Source organism: Dipodomys merriami, unplaced genomic scaffold, assembly GCF_024711535.1.
Source record: "Dipodomys merriami isolate MVZ:Mamm:240054 unplaced genomic scaffold, mDipMer1.0.p SCAF_4, whole genome shotgun sequence".
NCBI lineage: Eukaryota > Metazoa > Chordata > Mammalia > Rodentia > Heteromyidae > Dipodomys > Dipodomys merriami.
In genome coordinates, this window is record NW_027205603.1 from 94,814,254 (window position 1) to 94,832,722 (window position 18,469).

Genomic DNA, 18,469 nt, shown 5'->3' on the forward strand with positions numbered 1-18,469 from the left:
GCCAGATTTTTTAAATAATTCTTTTATTGAGATTAAGTGATTACATAAATTTCACAGTATTGTGAGATAGTGATACTTAAAGTCACAAACACATTTTAACCTTCACAAGGCAAATTGTCATCATCATGGTCTATAATGTCTGTGACAATACAACTATTTCTTCCACATCACATAATATGTACATGTCTCCTTTTGTGTAGTGTCAGCTGTTCCCTCTTTCCCTCTCATTCCCTCCCTCCCCTCACTGCCTTTGAGTGGCTTAGTTCATTTTCATCAATGTTCAGTGCAGCTGAACATTGTTATATATTTTCTGTTGGATCTTTTCCCATTTTCCTCTGATTCTGTGCCCTCCTTCTAGCTTCCCTCAGGTGTGCACACACACACACACACACACACACACACACACACACACACACCATATATGTGCTCTAGAACATAAAGACATTTAGTAATGATATGACAAAATGAATGGAGGTCCTTTGTTTCTCGAGTCCTGTTTACTTTTTCATATCTCCTTGCATTTTGGATTTAACATTCACATATCAGGGAAGGGCCAGGCGGTTTTGGGGTTTTTTTTTTTTTTTTTCATTGTTGTTTTTTTGTCGGTGGTGGAGCCTGAACTCTGGGCCTGGGCGCTGTTCCTCAGCTCTTCTGCTCAAGGCAAGCGCTCTACTGCTTGAGCCACAGCACTACTTCCAGTTTTCTAGTGGTTTATTGGAGATAAGAGTCTCACGAACGTTCTTGCCCAGGCTGGTTTTGAACCGTGATCCTCAGATCTCAGCCTCAAGAGTAGCTAGGATTATAGGCGTGAGCCACTGGCGCCCGGCTAGGGCCAGGTATATTTTTTATATTACCTTACATTAGCTATGAAGGGAGTAATTGTTACATTTCCACACATTTTCAATATATTCCAATCAATTTCACCCCCTCTAGCCCTTTCCCTTCCCAAAACAATTTCAACAGGTTTCATTGATGTGTATTTGTCCTTGCAAATGATCTACTTCAACTAGATTCACCCTCTTTAGTCCTTTCACCAGTACCCAATCCTGACAGTGGGCTCCAGATTTTTAAAAATAAGTGATGCCAGGTGCTGGTGGCTCACGCCTAAAATCCTAGTGAGATCTAGGATCACAGTTCAAAGCCAGCCCAGACAGAAAAGTCTGTGAGACTATCTCCAGTTAACCACCAGAAAACCAGAAGTAGAGTCTGTGACTCAAAGAGGTAGAGCACTAGTCTTGAGCAAAATAGGGCTCAGGAACGGTGCCCAGGCCCCAAGTTCAAGCCCCATGACTGACAACAACAAAAGTGAGTTTATTGAGATGTAATTCACATACCATATAATCTGTCCAGCATAGGGGCATAATGCCATGGGTTTTGCAATTCTGACATGTGCATCCATTGCTACAATCAATTTTAGAACATTTTCATCAAAATCGGGACATTTTAGGGCTGGAAAGGTGGCTCAGTGGTAGGGTGCTTGCCTTGCATGCATGAGGCTCTGGGTTCGATTCCTCAGCACCACATAAGCAGAAAAAGCTGGAAGTGGTGCTGTGGCTCAAGTGGTAGAATGTTCGCCTTAAGCTGAAGAGCTGAGGGACAGCGCCCAGGCCCAGAGTTCAGGCCCCACAACTGGCAAAAAAAAAAAAAGGGGGGGGGACTTTTTTATCAAATGAAACCCCATATCCACTAGCAGCCCCTGTATATTTTCTCTTCTCCTAGAAAACTGGAAGCCACTCAAGTAATTGCTTATTCTGGATATGTCCTATGAATTTTGTTTTTGTTTTTTTGTCTGTCCTCAGGCTCAAACTCTGGGCCAGGGCACTGTCCCTGGGCCTTTTTTTGCACCAAGCTATTGCTCTACTACTTGAATCACAGCTTCATTCCAGCTTTTCTTAGTGCTTAACTGAAGATAGAGTCTCACAGATTTTCCTGCCTAAGGCTGGCTTCAAAAGATGATCCTCAGATCTCAGCCTCCTGAGTAGCTAGGGTCACAGGTGTGAGTCACAGTTGTGAGCCACCGGTGCCCGGCCAAATTGTTGTATTCACCATCCGCATCTTGCGGTGTTCTGAGGGCTTGGTTCTCTTAGTTGGCCAATAACACTCCGTTGGCAGTGGAAATGTAGCTCAGGACGGAGGGAGTTCTTACCTAAGCCCACCCGAGACCCCAGTTTTTGTGGTCAGAACTGAATGGTACAGATTTAACATGTTTCCTCTTCCCCTTTGACCACGACAAACATTGTGACAAACACTGGCGCACCGTGTGACCTCGCTTTCCGTTCTCTGGCTGGCTCCTGCCTGGACGGCCCGTGGCCAGGGCGGGGGCCGGGGCCGGGCCGGGCCTGTGAGCAGCCCCCGCGCCGAGGAGCCACAGTGAGGCCCTGGCCGGGAAGATCTGTCTAAGACACAAACCAGATTTCCGTGCAGTTTTAAGGACCAGGCCAGCAAGCGGCAGAGACTCAGACTGTGCCGTCCGGGCGGGAGGGGGCGCAGGGCTGGGAGGGCGCGGGGTCCGAGCGCGGGGCTGGGGAGAGCACTGCGCGCAGGGTCCGGGTTAGGAGCCTGGGGAGGGCGCGGGGTCCGGGCGCGGGGTCCAGGCGCGGGCGCGGGGAGCGGCCAGGGAGGGCGCGGGCGCGGGGAGGGCGCGGGGTCCGGGCGCGGGCGCGGGGCGCGGGCCCGGGGAGGGCGGCGTGGGCGGGCTGCGGTGCTGCGTCAGATCCCGGTTTCACTTTTGGGTCCCCGGCCGCCCTCGGCCTCACCGGACGCGCGCGCCGCACAGGCTGGGCGGACGCCGCACCTGCTCCCTTCCGCCCAGGCGTCGGGGCACCGGCGGTCACAGGGTCACGGTGAGCCCCCTCCTCGTCCCCTGCGTCCCCCCCTCCGAGCGCACGCCCGCGCCTCCGGCCTGGCCCGCGGCCTCGGCCAGCGAGGACCGGGCTCTTCCTGGAAGGCCCGGACGGCTGCGGCTGCTGCGGAGAGGCCCCGCGCCCATCCGAGGTGGGCTCTCCAGGAACCAGGGCGCACAAAGGCCCCAAGTACCTTCCCGGCCCATCCGCCTTCCCTCGGGCCGGGCCGGGCCGGGCCGGGCCCCTACGCCTCGTTTAGCCTCAGCCCTGGGCCGGTGGCTCAGAGCCGCAGACCAGGCCCGGAGGTGGAGCCTGGTGGCCCCCCGCGGTGGGTGGTGTGGCCCAGGACCCCAACACTGGCCAACACTGGCCAGAGGCCACAGCCGCCATGATGGGCCCTGCTGGCCACCTCAGTTTGGAATGGGAGTTCGTGGCCCCAGGGCATTGAGTTCCCTTGGGTGCTGGGAAGTGGGCAGGGCAAGAACTCTGCCGGCCAAAGGGTTTCTGGCCACTTTGGGGGGGAGGGGCTGCCTGGTATCCGAGGTGTGAGTGCCAAGGCAGCCATCTGCCCCCCTCAGGAGCATGCCGTCCACCTTCGAGCGGGTCGTCCGGGGTGTGGTCCGGGAGCTGGACCACAGCAGGGAGCTCATCCCCGTGGACAGCCTCCACAGCTCCACCAGCTTCCGGCCCTATTGCCTGGTGAGCCAGAAGCCCTCCAGGTCCTGGTTCTGGAAGCCCCGGTACACAAGTGTCAACCTGTCCATCAAGGACATCCTGGAGCCTGATGCGCCTGAGCCAGGTACCCTACCTGGTGCAGAGGCCCCTGGGGAGGATGGGGTGGGGGCAGCGGGGAGCAGTCCCAGCTGTGGCTTACCAGGCCTGTCTCCAGAGGAAGAGCCGTGTGCGTGTGTGTGTGTGTGCGCGCGCGCGCGCGTGTGTGTGTGTGCGCGCGCGGGCGTGTGTGTGTGTGTGTGTGTGTGTGTGTGTGTGTGTGTGTACGTGTGTACCAGTGTTGGGGTTTGAACTCAGGGCTTGGGAACTGTCGCTTAGCTTCTTTGCTCAAGGCTGGTGCTCTCCTTCCAGCTCCACTTCCATCTTTTTTTTGAAAGAGATAAGAGTCTCACTGACTTTCCTATCCTGTCTGGCTTTGAACTGCAGTCTTCGGATCTCAGCTTCCTCTGTAGTTCGGATGACAGGTGTGAGCCACCAGCACTGGACTGGGAAGGCCCTTTCCAGAGGCCCACGGCCACAGAGGTGGGCGGGGCATGTAGCTGTTGGACCAGACCTCATGTCTCTGCTTCAGACTTAGAGCGCAGTGGCCCCTTCCACTTCTCCGATGACGTGGACGGAGAGCTGAAGGGCAGTGTAGAACTGGCAGCTCCGGGACAAGGGAAGATCTCAGGCGGGGCCGCGGTGTCCGGCAGCTCTAGCACCTCAATAAATGTGTGCACACTTCGTGTGGACCCAAACATCTGGGAAGCCATGCACCAGGAGAGGTGAGCCCCAAAGGGGAGGTGCACACAGGGCCCTGGTGCCCACTGAGTCCTGAGAACCTGGTGAGCTCCAGGGCTCTGCCCCTCTCACCGGCAGCAGGTTGTAATGAGGCTTGGTTTGCAGGATTGTGCCCTGCGGCCTAAGGGGCACAGGCAGGGTCCAAGTGCTTAGGAACGGGGCACAGCTGCAGGGAGTAGAGAGGAGGCGATGAGGTCTCCCCGGGTAACCCTGCCCACCGCTTCCTGGTGAACCTCATCCCTCTTCTCCATACCTACCCAGACACCCTTGGGTGGGCTCGGGGAGGGTGCCCATGCCTGGTACCTACAGATTCATGGAGGTGCCATCCACTCAGCCCGTGGGCTAGCAGGGCAGAGGGGAGGGCAGCAGGGCTGTGGCGTGCACGGCCCAGTCATCTTCCTTCAGGCGCCTGCGGCAGCCGGAACACAAAATCTTGAAGCAACTGAGGAGCCGCAGGGACAACTTGTACGTGGTGACGGAGGTGCTGCAGACGCAGGAGGAGGTGCAGGTCACCCGCACTCACAAGAAGGAGGGATCAGGCCAGTTTATACTGAGTGCAGCCATGTGCCTTCAGGTTGGTGGCCAGGCTGGGGTCCAGGCAGTGACTGGCAGGGCTGGGCTCTGCCATGACCCCCCCCCCCGGGAGTAGCCCACGGATCACTTGGCCAGTGGGCTGGCTCCCACTGAGGGCAAACTTGTCACCAGTACCCAGCCCACCTTCACACCCTGCATGCGTCTCTGTACCCCAAGTCCTGCCCTGAGCCCACATCCATCTCTCAGGGTGAGGGCCAGGGCCACCTGAGCCAGAAGAACACTGTGTCCATCCCTGCAAAAAGCATCCTTGCCTTCCGAGTGGCCCAGCTGGTCATTACCCATGACTGGGGTGAGCAGGAGGGCAAGACGGGGGTGGGCACTGGTCAGTAGCTCTGGGGTGAGCAGGACAGGATGGGGGGCACCAGGGATGTCTCTGGGGCCCAGACTTTGTGGCCTGAGGAGGCCTTGTGACTGGCCAGGCTCTGCTGTGGCCGGGGGTGGGGGGGGAGGGCTGTACAACCTCTGGGGATGGGTGGGTGGTAGAATGTTCCAGACTCTGGCATATAGGTGATTGGGGAAGGCCCTCACCTGGTTTGGGGATGACCTGCCTCTCCCCGTCTGCTCCTACTTGCTGTCAGACATCCTCCTCCTCCCGGATGAGAGGAAGACGACCTTCCCACCACCCTCCACAGGTGAGGATGAGGCCCAGCCTGGCCCTCAGGCGGGAGGAGGAGCATGCTCTTTTGGCCAGGCCTTCTCCTGGGCTCAGCGCACAGGTGGCCAGGGAGCGTCCTGAGGCGTGGGCACCATGTACGCGCACAGAGAGGCGATGGTCAGGTGGCACACAGCCTGCCGGGCTTCCTGCCACCTCAGCCCTCTTCCTGCCCTCCCTCCCTTCCCCCCTCCTCACCGCTGCCCAGGCCAAGCTGGGGCCCGCCGCCTGTCCACCATGCTAATGTCCTTCTGCAACCCCTTCAGACTCATGACAGGTCAGTGCCCTCGTAACACCCACGGGCTTTTCTCATCTTTCCAGACCCTTCCTGGCTGGGGCCTGTGGGCTCCAGGCAGTGCCAGTCCTCTGTCCCCACAGATGGGTGCCCTGAAGACTGGGTGGTCACTGAGGACTTGCAGGGTCTCCAGGCGGAGGTGGAGGCTGTCTCGGAGGAGCTGCAGCACATGGAGGCCGAGCTGAAGCAGCAGCTGCTGGGGCCGCTGGGTGCAGTCCTGCGGGACGAGCCAGCGCTGCAGGCCTTGGAGGCCTCGGTGAGTGCTGAGTGCTGAGTGCTGCACAGGCCTTGGAGGCCTCGGTGGGTGCTGGGTGCTGAGTGCTGCACAGGCCTTGGAGGCCTCGGTGGGTGCTGAGTGCTGAGTCTGCACAGGCCTTGAAGGCCTCGGTGGGTGCTGGGTGCTGAGTGGTGCACAGGCCTTGGAGGCCTCGGTGGGTGCTGAGTGCTGAGTCTGCACAGGCCTTGAAGGCCTCGGTGGGTGCTGGGTGCTGAGTGGTGCACAGGCCTTGGAGGCCTCGGTGGGTGCTGGGTGCTGAGTGCTGCACAGGCCTTGGAGGCCTTGGTGGGTGCTGGGTGCTGAGTGCTGCACAGGCCTTGCAGGCCTCGGTGGGTGCTGGGTGCTGAGTGCTGCACAAGCCTTGGAGGCCTCGGTGGGTGCTGAGTGCTGCACAGCGGTGCACCGTGCCCACCGGGCAGCCTGGGCTCACCCCTTGTCCTCACCCCAGCTGGACCAGGGCCTGTGCTGCGGCGGGCAGGTGGAGCCTCTGGAAGGCCCTGCAGGTGCTATCCTGGAGTACCTGGTACTCCCTTCCCGAGTGCTGGCACAAGAACTCGCCACCCCCATATTCTACCTGCTCGGGGCTCTGACGGGTGAGAACCCGGGGACCAGTGTGGGACTGGTGGGGTGCAGCGCTTCCCCCGCAGGGCTTTCCAGAACCCTGTCCCTCCACAGTGCTGAGTGAGAGCCAGCACCAGCTGCTGGCCGAGGTGCTAGAGACGGACACCCTTCCGGAGCAGCTTCGGCTGGTGAGGGGGAGCAGCGGGGCCTGGACGGGCCGGGCGCCTCTGGGGAGGGCGGGCTGTATGACCCACACCCTGTCCCCGCAGGTGGAGCAGGTCCTGGAGCAGAGTGCCCCGTGGCACATGCCGGGCGTGGTCAGCCTGCCCCCGGACCTCCTCGGGAGGGGCTGGGGGGAGGAGGCACCCGCCTGGGCCTTGCTGGAGGACTGCGGCCTGGCGCTGCAGGTCCCCGCGCCTCAGGTGCGCTGGGAGCCGCAGGCCCAGGGCCCTGCCTGCGCCCTCTACGCCTCCCTGGCACTGCTGTCAAGACTGAGCCCGAAGCCGAGCTAGCTGCATGCCCGGCACTCTGCCCGTCCAGGAAGGCCAGGGTCTGGCCGACCACAGGGCCAGCTCACCATGAGGCCAGGAGCTGAAGACACATAATAAATGTGATATGTAAAGGAAAGAATGGCGGCTGAGGTGTTGAGGGGTCCTCTGCCTCTGGGGTAGGGTGGAGGGGGACTGTGCCCCCAGGAACAGGAAAGACATGGGACAAGAGCCGGCATCTGTCCCTGCTGCTCACTCTCGGGTCCTGAGGCCTAGGGGAGCCTGGTGCGAGCTGGGGCATGGCCTGCACCCCTGTCTGAGAAAGACAGAGCAGCATAGGGGATGAGTCCAAACCAGGCTCAGGAGCGCACTGAGGGAGCAGGCCACTCTTGCCCACAGCGTGTGCTGAAATGTGGCTGGCAGGCTCGGAGCACGCGGGCCCCATGGCGGCCCTTGAGAGGCAAGCTGGGCCTCCCTGCGCCTGCAGGCCTCTGGGCCTGTTCCCAAACACCGAGCAGGGGCCCCGCCCCCCACTGGCCGGTCCTGGGAACCAACTGGTGTCAGAGCACAGGTGAGTCCAGCCGCCCAGGAACCCGTGTCCAGAGCGAGGTGTGCGTCGTGATGGGCCAGCATGCTCTGGATGCCCGAACCGTGCGGAGAAGACGCAACAGGAGAAGCATGTCTTTATTTTGTGGTGACCTAGTACGCCTGCACGGAGCAGCTCAGCCTCACGCAGCTTGGCGGGAGGTGGCGGGAGCAGTAGCGCCCCCTGCTGTCTGGGCACAACCCGGATATGCAGCTTGCCAGACACGCTAGGAAAAGGGATGGCAGAAGCAAAGGCCCTGCCCGAGCGCGGGTGCCTCGCGTCTGTCACCCTCGCTGCCCAGGAGCCCGAGATCTGAGGATCACAATTCAAAGCTAGTCCAGGCAGGAGGGTCTATGAAATTCTGATTTCCAATAAATAACAGCAGCAACAACAACAAAGCTGGAAGTGGAGCTGTGGCTCAAGTGGTAGAAAACAGGTTTTGATCAAAAACTCTCAAGGACAGCACCCAGGCCCTGAGTTCAAGCCCCAGGACCAACATGAAGAGGAGGAGGAGCACCTTTCTAGACCTTCACTTCTTCACATAGTGAAGACCCACAGTTCTCTGTAAGCACTTCCTGTGAGCAAAACCTGGGTGAGTGGGATGGAAGGGAACAGCCCAGGTCCCAGAAAGCACTGTGTGAGCAGGCACTGCTGCTCAGGGTCTGGGGCCGAGACCCTCAGCACGAGGCTACAGACAGGTCCTGCTGGAAGGTCTACCTGTTGGTCCTCAGATCTGAGGTCCCTGGGGGACAGAGCCCATGTTAGATTATTGGAAGCCGGAGGAAGGGCAGCTGGCTCCCTGGCAGAACCTACGTGGAGAAGGGAACGTGTGTGGGGTGCAGGCCCTTCACCAGCAGGGTGTGACCACAGCACCTCCTACAAGGAAGGCCTGGAGGCCGCAGCCCCGGCTCTCCTGTGAGGGGCCCGGCCTCAGCACCACCTGCCACTCGTCTGGAATTCGGTGCAGAATACCTCACACCCTGGCTGGCAGCCAGGGGCGTGGCCAAGGCCAGTGCAGACAGGGCAGACTGCTATCTGTGGCGGCAGGTCCATAGGGCAACACGCATCCCGGCTCTGCACAGCTGCAGAAGACAGAGTGTGCTGCTCCCAAGCAGTGCGGAGGCGGGGTGGCAGGGGCGCCTCCTTCCCACACGAGCACCCGTCAGGAGCAGTAGGCCCTGTAGCAACCCCGGGCGCCCCCACTGGACAATTCAGCTGCTCTGGGGTGCAGTGGAGCCGTGCTTGGTGGGAGAGGAGGCTTCCCTTGCTCACCCCTGGACTGAGAGGAGGAGACAAGCTTGCTTCTCTCTTGGGAAAATGCTACTGGGGGAGGCGCTGGACCGTGTCCTGTGTGTGGGTGCCTTGGACCGGTGGGCAGTTGGAGAACTGAAGGGCAGCGCGCATGTCCACGGTGCCTCCTTTACCTCCCACCCTGTCTCACTACAGCGTGGGGGCCGCCTGGCCTCGCCCGCATTTCCTCAATACATTTCTTCTATGCTGATCCCATTTTGGCACCTGCTCCAGAGGCTCTAAACTACGGTCCCATCCCTGTCTGCCTCTAGGAAGCCTTGGCCTGAGCCTAACCTTCCCCGAGAGCCAGCGACAGAAAGCCCCTGCCGGTCCTGATGGCCTGACTCAGCCCCTCAGCTGCTCCTCTGACCCAGGGTGAAGCTGGCCAGGCCTTGGCCACAGCCTCCAGCCTGGGCTGCCTGGCCTTCAGTGCGGCCTCCACACCGCCCACTGCCCTGCTACGCACTGCCGTACCCGCTCGTTAGCCCAGCCCAGCCGGCCTAAGCGTGGTCAGGTGCCTGGCCCAGGCACCCCATTCCTGTGCCCACAGAGCCCCAGTGTGGCCCACAGCCCCCACGCTTCGGTGTGCGTGGGAGGCTGGGAGGAGGGCGGGCGGGAGGGCGTGTCCGGGCAGTCATTCTCGGCGGTGACCCGCAGGGCTGAGCCGAGGGCTTTGGCAGCCCACGGGGGCCTCTTCCTGCCCATCTGTCCCGACTCTGCCCTGCACGGTGCACTGGGTGGTGGTGGGGTGGACTGTTTGCGCTGTGCCTCAGCTCAGTGGCCCTGGCCAGGCTGTGGGGCAGGCAGCCTTCAGAGAAGGCCGCGGTCCGTGCGTGACCAGCAGGGGAGGATGGGGTTAGTGGGGATGGAAGGCAAGGGCAGGAAAGAGCCTTGCACACACAGAGGTCCAGTGCAGGACAGCTGTCGGAGGGGGAGCGGGTGACAGTGTGGTCAGAAAGGAGGTCATGGGAGGGCCGGGCCAGGCAGGAGGCTGAGGCCCAGAGAGGGTCAGGCAGCCCAGAGCAGCGCCGACTTCCCCAGGGCCACACCACAGCTGTTTGGAAGATGGACGCTGTCCAAGCAGGTCTGGCCCGAGCCGGGGTACGGGACACGCCTGGCAGGGGACAAGAGGACGAACTCGAGGGGAAATGGAGCTGGCTGCCCCTCTGCCACACCCTGTGGGGGCCTGTGGAGGGGGTCAAGCAGGGAGCGCCGGCGTCCAGCAGCAGGCACCGACTGCCCTCGGGCGTCCCCCTCTTCCGCAGGTTCAGTATGCGTGGGGGCCGACAGCCCCAGCCATGACTCGAGTTTGGTCACGGCACCAGGTTCAGCGGGGCTGGGGGCAGCTCCAGCGGCTGGCCAGACTCCGTCGCTGGAAGGGACTGTCGGCGTAGAGCGGCATGGGGCGGGCTGGGCCCGGACTCCGCTTCAGGAGGCGGAGGAGGCAGGGCCTGTGTGCGCGTCCCTGCGCCCGGGTCAGCAGCGCCACCTGCTGGGCGGACACCTGAGCCGCGGTGGCCACTGCAGGCTCCGGGTCCCTTTGCAGCTGCCCTAGGTCTTCAGGGAGAGGCGGCTCAGACCGGGTGAGAGGGTGCCCTGGACACCCTGCTCCGTCCACCCGCCCTGGACACCCCTTGTCCACCCACCCACTCTTCCCCAGGACCCCAAGCTCCAGCAGGTCTGGTCCTTACCCTGAAACAGAGAGTCCAGCAGATCCCCATGGACTCCACGGGGGCTGGCATAATAGACGAGGAAGCCTGGCCAAGGCAAACGGGGTGGGGTGTGTGTGTGGGGGGGGGAGTTCTGCTGAGCTTGGGTCCAGGCCCCCACTGGGAGGGACCAGGCCAGTTCCCACCAGGAGGGTAACTCCAGGCCCGCCTCACCTATGAGCATGGCAGCCGCCCGGCGCAGGGGGCCCTGCGGACTTCGCAGGTAGCCCTGGGTCTGGCTCAGAAAGCGGGGCACGTGGCTGGGGTATCGCTGGACCTGGAGACAGGAGGGCCAATGCTAGGTGGAAAGGTGGACTGGGGGGGGGGAGAGGCGGGCTGCAGGGGGGGACCTGCCTGCAGGGAATGTGACAGTCAGGTTCGGCGACCGGGAGCTCGGTGTGGGGGAGGGGAGTCCACTGCCACCCCTCAGCCCCCCACCCCGCTCCGCTCACCAGGCGGTGGCAGACGCGGCCCAGAGCCTCGGGGCTGTCGTAGTGGGCCACAGTGACCACCTCCTCCAGCAGGCCCCACCCGAGCGCCTGGTCACAGCGGGCCAGGGTCCACTCTGAGCTCTGGCACGGAGAAGGGAGGACAGTGAGGGGGACAGGAAGTGGCAAGTGGTGAGGGGGCAGGGGGCTGGGGTCGGGAAGACCGGACAGCCAGGCAGGGCTGTGTACAGCAGCCCAAGGGAGCATCGGGGACCTGGGAGCCCACATGGTCCCTGGGCGGGGCCCTGTGGGGCGGGGCCGGAGGGGCGGGGCCGCGTGGGGTAGGACGGAGGGGCGGGGCCGCGTGGGGTAGGATGGAGGGGGCGGGGCCCTGTGGGGCGGGGCCCTGTGGGGTAGGACGGAGGGGCGGAGCCGGCCGGCGGGGCCGCATGGGGTAGGACGGAGGGGCGGGGCCGGAGGGGCGGGGCCGCGTGGGGTAGGACAGAAGGGCGGGGCCATGTGGGGTAGGACGGAGGGGCGGGGCCGCGTGGGGTAGGATGGAGGGGCGGGGCCATGTGGGGTAGGACGGAGGGGCGGGGCCGTGTGGGGCGGGGCCCTGTGGGGTAGGCCGGAGGGACTGGCCCTGTGGGGTAGGCCGGAGGGGCGGGGCCGTGTGGGGCGGGGCCCTGTGGGGTAGGCCGGAGGGGCGGGGCCGGAGGGGGCGGGGCCGTGTGGGGCGGGGCCGTGTGGGGTAGGCCGGAGGGGCGGGGCCGTGTGGGGTAGGACAGAGGGGGCGGGGCCGGAGGGACGGGGCCCTGTGGGGTAGGCCGGAGGGGCGGGGCCGTGTGGGGCGGGGCCCTGTGGGGTAGGCCGGAGGGGAGGGGCCGGAGGGACGGGGCCCTGTGGGGTAGGATGGAGGGGAGGGGCCGGAGGGACGGGGCCTCGTGGGGTAGGCCGGAGGGGAGGGGCCGGAGGGACGGGGCCCTGTGGGGTAGGATGGAGGGACGGGGCCTCGTGGGGTAGGCCGGAGGGGAGGGGCCGGAGGGACGGGGCCCTGTGGGGTAGGCCGGAGGGGCGGGGCCGGAGGGGCGGGGCCCTGTGGGGCAGGCCGGAGGGGCGGGGCCGGAGGGACGGGGCCTCGTGGGGTAGGACGGAGGGGTCCCAGGGCGCTGACCTCGGCAGTGTCGCGGCTCGGGTCGTGGAGGCGCAGCAGCAGCGGCACCAGACTCTGCAGCACCAGTTTCCGCAGGGGACCCCGGAGGCCCAGCCGGAGCCCGCTCCGGCCCCGCCGCACCAGGGTGCCCAGGAGCCCGGCCGCCGAGGCGCGGACCGCGTCCCTGGCCTGCGGGAAGGAGGGCACGACCAGGCGGTGAGGCGGAGTGGGAGGTGCACACCTGTGCAGGACGGCCGGGGAGGGGGCAAGACCGCGGGGTGCCACGGTCAGGGATGCCACCGAGGATAGAGCCCGGACCCCACCAGGCGGAGAAGCCTGGGGAGAGCTCTGAGGGGGACAGGGCGCCTGAAAACCAGCTCCCCAGAGGCAGCAAGGGGCAGGAGGATGGAGCAGGAGGATGGAGCAGGAGGAGGGGGCAGGAGGGCGGGGGCAGGAGAACGGGGGCAGGAGGGCGGGGGCAGGAGGAGGGGGCAGGAGAACGGGGGCAGGAGGAGGGGGCAGGAGGAGGGGGCAGGAGGGCGGGGGAGGGGAAGGAGCATGGGGGGGAGGGGCACGGGGGTTAGGGCAGCTGCTCACGTCATCCAGCAGCGGCGGGAGCCTCGGCCTCAGCTCGGTGCTCAGCAGCCGCACGGGCGCCCGCGGCTGCAGCAGGACCCTCCGCAGGGCCCCCAGCGCGGCGCCCACCAGCCGCGCGTCGCCCTCGCCCAGGGCGCCCAGCAGCGCTGGCAGCAGGGCGCTCAGGTGCCGCGCCTGTGGGGAAAGAGACTTGCAGCCTCTCCTGGCTGACCCCGCCCCGCTGTCTCCGCCCCGCCCTCTCCGCCCCGCCCCGCCCCTCTCCGCCCTGTCCCCGCCCTCTCCGCCCCGCCCCCGCCCTCTCCGCCCCGCCCCTCTCCGCCCCCGCCCCTCTCCGCCCCGCCCCTCTCCGCCCTGTCCCCGCCCTCTCCGCCCCGCCCCCGCCCCGCCCCGCCCTCTCCGCCCCGTCCCCGCCCTCTCCGCCCCGCCCCGCCCCGCCCCGCCCCTCTCCGCCCTGTCCCCGCCCTCTCCGCCCCGCCCCCGCCCCGCCCCACCCCGTCCACACCTTCCCGCGGTTGAGGGCGAAGTGGCCCAGGCCCAGCAGGCCCAGCCAGCGCACGGTGGGCTCCGGGTCCCCCTGCCACGCGCGAAGCCGCTCCAGGACGAGGTCGGCCCGCAGGAGCCGCGCCGTAGGCCAGCTCTGCAGCAGCTGGCGGGGACACCGAGTCAGCGCACGCCGATCCCCGCAGGCCGGCCCCGCGCAGCGTCCCGGACACGGACACCCCTCGCTCGGCTCCCGGGAGAGGGCCTCACCCCGGTGAAGAAGGCCATGGCTGTGAGCCGCTGGGCGCCGTCGGGGCTTCGCAGCCGGGGCAGCAGGTCCGCGAAGAGGCCGCGAAGGTGGTGGTCCGCGTGGGCGACCATGGCGCTGGGTGGGCGAGGGAGAGGTCGCGCTCCGCCCAGGGCTGCTCCCGGCCCCCGCCGCCCCGGCCTTCCCGGCTCGCGGCCCTCACCTGGCCAGCAGCAGGACGCCCTCCAGGTGGGTGTGTGCTCCCGCCAGTCTCCGCCAGCCCCCGGCCTGCTCCATGCAGGTGATCACCATGCGGGCCCCGTCCCCCGCGAGCAGGGCCTTCAGGGCCTCCACCGTGCAGCTGGAGGGGCGGCGCCGGGTCAGAGCCCTGCGGCCGGGCCGGGCAGCCCTGCCGGCCCGGGGTGCCTCTCACCTGGCGTGGCTGTGGGGCGGTCCCCGGCGGCAGGGGCTGTCCGGGGAGCGGGCGCCGCGGGCCAGCTCGTGCAGCTGCGTGACCAGCGCCAGCAGCAGGTGTGGGTAGAAGCCTCGCGTGGCTCCCACGCAGCCAGACACCGCCAGCATCTCCCCGAGGGCACGCGTGGCCTGGGGGCAGGTGTTAAAAAGCTGTGCCTGGTGCCGCCTCAGGCACCGCAACGGCGGCCGCCAACGAAGGGATGGAGTCCGCGTGTGCACGACTAATGCGCATGCCCGCCATCTCCAACCTGAGGCCTAACTCACCGGCACCCTGGCGGCCCCGCCCCGCCCAGGCCCCGCCCCGCCCAGGCCACGCCCCGCCCAGGCCACGCCCCGCCCAGGCCACGCCCCGCCCAGGCCACGCCCAGGCCACGCCACTCACTGCCAGTGCCTCAGGCTCCGCCCCTGCCACGCCCTTCAGCGCCCACAGAAGTTGCACCAGCACCGGCCCGTTCACGCGCTGATTGCGGCTTAGGCTGCGCCACAGCTCAGCAGCCGCCCTGGGGGCAGAGAGGGGACGCACAGGCCGCGTGAGGCCCCGTAAGAGGCACAGCACTTGCAGGGCCCGGGAGAAGCCAAGACCGCCCCTACACACTAACAAGAGGAAGAAGGACAGGTAAACCACACTGTGAGCTTCCCTCGCCCAAGTCACACAGAAAACCAGAGGCAGCGGTGGCAGATACAGAGCAGGGGCCGCGTGGAACGCACTCTGCACCCAGTGCGGTCAGAGAACTGGCATTAAAAACATCAGCGAAGCCGGGCGCTGGTGGCTCACGCCTGTAATCCTAGCTACTCAGGAGGCTGAGATCTGAGGATCACGGTTCAAAGCCAGCCCGGGCAGGAGAGACCGTGAGACTCCTATCTCCAATAAACCACCAGAAAACCGGAAGTGGCGCTGTAGCTCAAGTGGTAGAGCGCTCGCCTTGAGCTGAAGAGCTGAGGGACAGCACCCAGGCCCAGAGTTCAAGCCCCACGACCGACAAAAAAAAAAAAAAAAACATCAGCGGGGAGCCCGTGGCTCACACCTGTGAGATCTGAGGCTCCAGTTCAAAGCCAGACAGGACAGGAAAGTCTGTGGAACTCTTATCTCCAATTAGCCACCAGGAAACCAAAACCAAAACACCAGAACTGGTGCTGCGGCTCAAGCCGTAGGGCACTAGTCTTGAGCAAAAAAGCTGACGGCCAACTAGCAAGCCCTGGGATCAAGTCCCAGGATTGGGGGGTGGGAAATCACCATAGAGAATTAAAGCGAAGATAGCTTCTAGGACATTTAACCAGAGCCCAAAGCATCCAACACCAAAGCTGCCCTGCCCTGCCCAGGCTGGTCTCTATGGCAACCCCAAGGTGAGGTGGGAGGCGGGGAGGAGTGGGGCTGGCCTAGGGGAGGGGATCGGGCTCCGTGGCTCCTAGCCTGAGGTCTGACAGCCAAGCGGGAAGGGGGAAGGAAGCGGCTGGATGGCATGCGTGCTTGCGGGTTACCAGTCCAGGGGCAGCGAGCGCGGCAGCAGCGCGCACACCACATCCCGCGCGTGCTCCAGGGCCAGTGCACTCAGCACCCGCAGGGCTGCGCGCCGGGGCCTCCCCTCTGCCAGGCTGGGCACTTGTGCCAGCAGCCCGCGCACCAGGACATGCACCTGGGGGAGGGGGAGACATCAGTGACCAGGCCCATGCCCTGCAAGGGGCCCTCGGCCAGAAACCCGCCTTCCCCCCGGCCGGGACCCTCAGGGTTGGGGCAGCGGCTGACCTGGTCTTCCAGTCGCTGCCCATGAGCCTCGAGGACTGAGGTCAGGCTGAGCGCCATTGCCTGGGTCCCGGCAAAGCCAGCCTCTTCCAGACAGGCGGCCGTGTAGACTGCGAGGTCGGCCAGGGCTCCTTCCTCCCAGGGGCCCTGGGGGGCCTAGGACAGGATAGGGGGATGTATGAGGTTCCCCAAGCCTGCCTCCCCCAGCCCCTGCCTTCCCATCCCGTACAGCAAAACCCCAAGTCCCTGCTCTGCTCACAGCCCATTGACTCTCCCATCCCTCCTCCAGCCCTGGCACCCCACCAGCCCCCTCCAGCCCCTCCCCCAGCCCTGGCACCCCACCAGCCCCCTCCAGCCCCTCCCCCGGCCCTGGTACCCTCACCAGCCCCCTCCAGCCCCTCCCCCGGCCCTGGTACCCCCACAGCCCCCTTCAACCCCCCCCAGCCCTGGTACCCCCACCAGCCCCTCCCCCCAGCCCTGGCCCTCTCCCCAGCCCCTCCTCCAGCCCTGGTACCCCCACCAGCCCCCTCCAGCCCCTCCCCCTAGCCCTGACCCTCTCCCCAGCCCCCTCCAGCCCCTCCCCCCGCCCTGGTACCCCCCCAGCCCCCTCCAGCCCCTCCCCTGTCCCTGGCACCCCTCCCCCGGCCCTGGCACCCCTCATTTTTCTAGTGTCCCTGTGAGCAGCCTGTCCCCACGGCACCTGGTCCCGGTGCTCACCTGGTAGGGGCCCTCGGGGGCTGGATCCTGGGCGCTGGGCGGGGAGCAAGGCGCACTGCCTGCTGTGGGGGTTGCCACAGCAGCATCTGCATCCGCATCTCCAGAGCCGGCAGGCGGCTGTGCCTGGAGCTCAGCCTGGGGTTCAAGCTCCCCAGGCTGGGGCTGAAGGCCCGTAGAAGTGGGTGGAGAGGCATGCCCGCGGCTAGCACAGATCCCTTCAGCCAGAGCCGTCAAGGTTAGAGCCCCCACAGGGGCTCCCCGGCTCCTGCCCCGGGCCCACACCCCCCCAGCCATGGTGCGGCCCCAGCGCCTGCCCTGCTCCTCCAGGAAGTAGTATCCAGGTCTGACCTAGAAGCCAGCCCTGGGCGAGCCTGTGGACCAGCGTGGTGGCGTGCGTGTGTGGGTGGGTGCTGGCGTGCATGAGTGTATGGGCTTGTGTCAGGAGTGCTGAGAAAACACAGAGGTGTCTTGGCTCGGGCTGGGGCCTCAGGCCCCGCTGCCAGAGCTGTGTGGCCAGCCCAAGTCCTGAGCCTACCAGAGCGGAGTAAAGTGAGAGGATGCCTTTTGCTTGGGGGTCCAGGGCCTCTGTGGACAGGGGCGGAGCTGGCTTCCTGCATTCCAGCACAGCAGGACGTCTGTGCGCGGGGCATGGCTGGGTGCCCCGGCACCCCCGGAGCTGAGGGCAGCGCTGCCTCTCCCACTGCAGAGGCGGGCCCTCCTGGGACTTGGTGTCACCCCCCCCAAATTGTCCCACAGGTGAGTGCATCTCTCCAGGCTCCTCCCCCAGGCTGGCCTGCCAGGCCTGTGCCCTAAATTCCCACCCCGCATCCTCACCCAGTCATCCAGCAGGCACTGCCCAGCCCTGGACCAGAGGAGCTGGACAGGCTGGTCTGGTGGGATATCTGAGCAGCGGAAGTGCTCTGGAAGGGAAACACCAGACAGGACACCCCCACGCTCGACTGTACACGTGCCCCACGCTCCCACTGCCGCCTGGCACACCTACCACCTCCCTCCTGAGCAGTCCCTCTGGAGTCCAAGGTCACTAGCTTGCTACACAGAGTTGGGAACAACCCTCGCAGAGCCCCAGCCTTCCTCCCCCTTAGATGGCCACTCAGCAGCTTAGCAGCCGAGGCCCAAGGCCAGGGCCCAGCTGGCCTGTGACAGATGCCGGGGTCACGCAGGCCTCGCAATGTCAATGGCAGGGGACATGTCGATTCTGCTGTTTGGGAAACTTACTATATCTCACTAGCTGCTGGCTCACGCCTGTCATCCCAGCTACTCAGGAAGCTGAGATCTGAGGATCACAGTTCAAAGCCAGCTGGGCAGGAAAAGCCATGAGACTCTTATCTCCATTTAACCACTAAAAACCTTAAGTGGAGCTGTGGCTCAAGTGGTAAAGTGCTAGCCTTGAGCCAAAAAGCTCAGGGACAGCGCCCAGGCCCTGAGTTCAAGCTGACCCGCTGGCATGCGCTCTCTCTCCCTCCCCTCCCCCCATTCCCTCAGCAGGTGTGGGAACCCATGTCTGCAGCTGCCGGTGCAAAGGTCTGAGAGATTCCAAGACCACCAGACAAAGGCTCTGGGCTCTGCAGAGGTGGAAGCGGCTCACGCTGCTGCAGGAGAGTAAAGGGCAAGGAGAGACTGCGCAGGACCCAGAGTTGGCACAGGCTGAGGGGAGAGGTGGGTGCAGCGTGAGTGGTCACCCCTGGGCCACGCCTGCTACTCCACCCACCCCGCTCTGGCGGGGAGGCCTCCCCCGCCAGCTTCTCCAGCTCAGGGCAGACCTGTGGTCAGAGCCTAGATCCCTCCAGAACCTGGCTACTTCGCT

The 18,469-nt window shown here is 64.9% G+C and overlaps 2 protein-coding genes across 3 annotated transcripts; one reads left to right on the forward strand and one right to left on the reverse strand.

The window, feature by feature from the left end:
- The first annotated feature begins 2,711 nt into the window (after positions 1-2,711).
- LOC138806056 (gasdermin-D-like) lies at positions 2,712-7,364 on the forward strand. 2 transcript variants are annotated; one of them, XM_069991535.1, is made up of 11 exons: positions 2,712-2,843; positions 3,422-3,642; positions 4,147-4,339; positions 4,761-4,929; positions 5,136-5,238; positions 5,528-5,581; positions 5,810-5,878; positions 5,980-6,152; positions 6,622-6,766; positions 6,849-6,922; positions 7,004-7,364. In XM_069991535.1, the coding sequence occupies exons 2-11, from the start codon at positions 3,426-3,428 to the stop codon at positions 7,244-7,246; spliced, it is 1,440 nt and encodes a 479-aa protein (XP_069847636.1). In that variant the 5' UTR covers positions 2,712-2,843; positions 3,422-3,425; the 3' UTR covers positions 7,247-7,364. The 2 variants fall into 2 exon arrangements, with proteins under 2 accessions (XP_069847636.1, XP_069847635.1); XM_069991534.1 differs by lacking the exons at positions 2,712-2,843; positions 3,422-3,642 and adding an exon at positions 3,671-4,039.
- Positions 7,365-10,276: 2,912 nt separating this feature from the next.
- On the reverse strand, positions 10,277-16,938 carry LOC138806365 (maestro heat-like repeat-containing protein family member 6). Its single transcript, XM_069991855.1, has 14 exons — positions 16,645-16,938; positions 15,931-16,083; positions 15,666-15,820; positions 14,569-14,686; positions 14,146-14,315; positions 13,936-14,073; positions 13,736-13,850; positions 13,488-13,631; positions 12,986-13,159; positions 12,410-12,577; positions 11,260-11,379; positions 10,982-11,084; positions 10,790-10,855; positions 10,277-10,655 (listed from the first exon to the last, which is right to left on the reverse strand). Exons 1-14 carry the CDS (start codon positions 16,936-16,938, stop codon positions 10,426-10,428), a joined length of 2,148 nt encoding a protein of 715 aa, XP_069847956.1. The 3' UTR covers positions 10,277-10,425.
- Positions 16,939-18,469: the final 1,531 nt, after the last annotated feature.

Bases quoted from the DNA above. Each gene is read 5' to 3' on its own strand.
- LOC138806365 (XM_069991855.1), bottom strand. From the start codon at position 16,938: ATGGCTGGGGGGGTGTGGGCCCGGGGCAGGAGCCGGGGAGCCCCTGTG. The intron at 14,316-14,568 runs GTGAGTGGCGTG...ACCTGCCCCCAG, and splicing joins CGGAGCCTGAGGCACTGGCA to GCCACGCGTGCCCTCGGGGA. The intron at 13,160-13,487 runs GTGTGGACGGGG...CTTTCCCCACAG, and splicing joins TCGCCCTCAACCGCGGGAAG to GCGCGGCACCTGAGCGCCCT.
- LOC138806056 (XM_069991534.1), top strand. From the start codon at position 3,676: ATGGGGTGGGGGCAGCGGGGAGCAGTCCCAGCTGTGGCTTACCAGGCC. The intron at 5,879-5,979 runs GTCAGTGCCCTC...CTGTCCCCACAG, and splicing joins CCCCTTCAGACTCATGACAG to ATGGGTGCCCTGAAGACTGG. The intron at 6,923-7,003 runs GTGAGGGGGAGC...CTGTCCCCGCAG, and splicing joins TTCCGGAGCAGCTTCGGCTG to GTGGAGCAGGTCCTGGAGCA.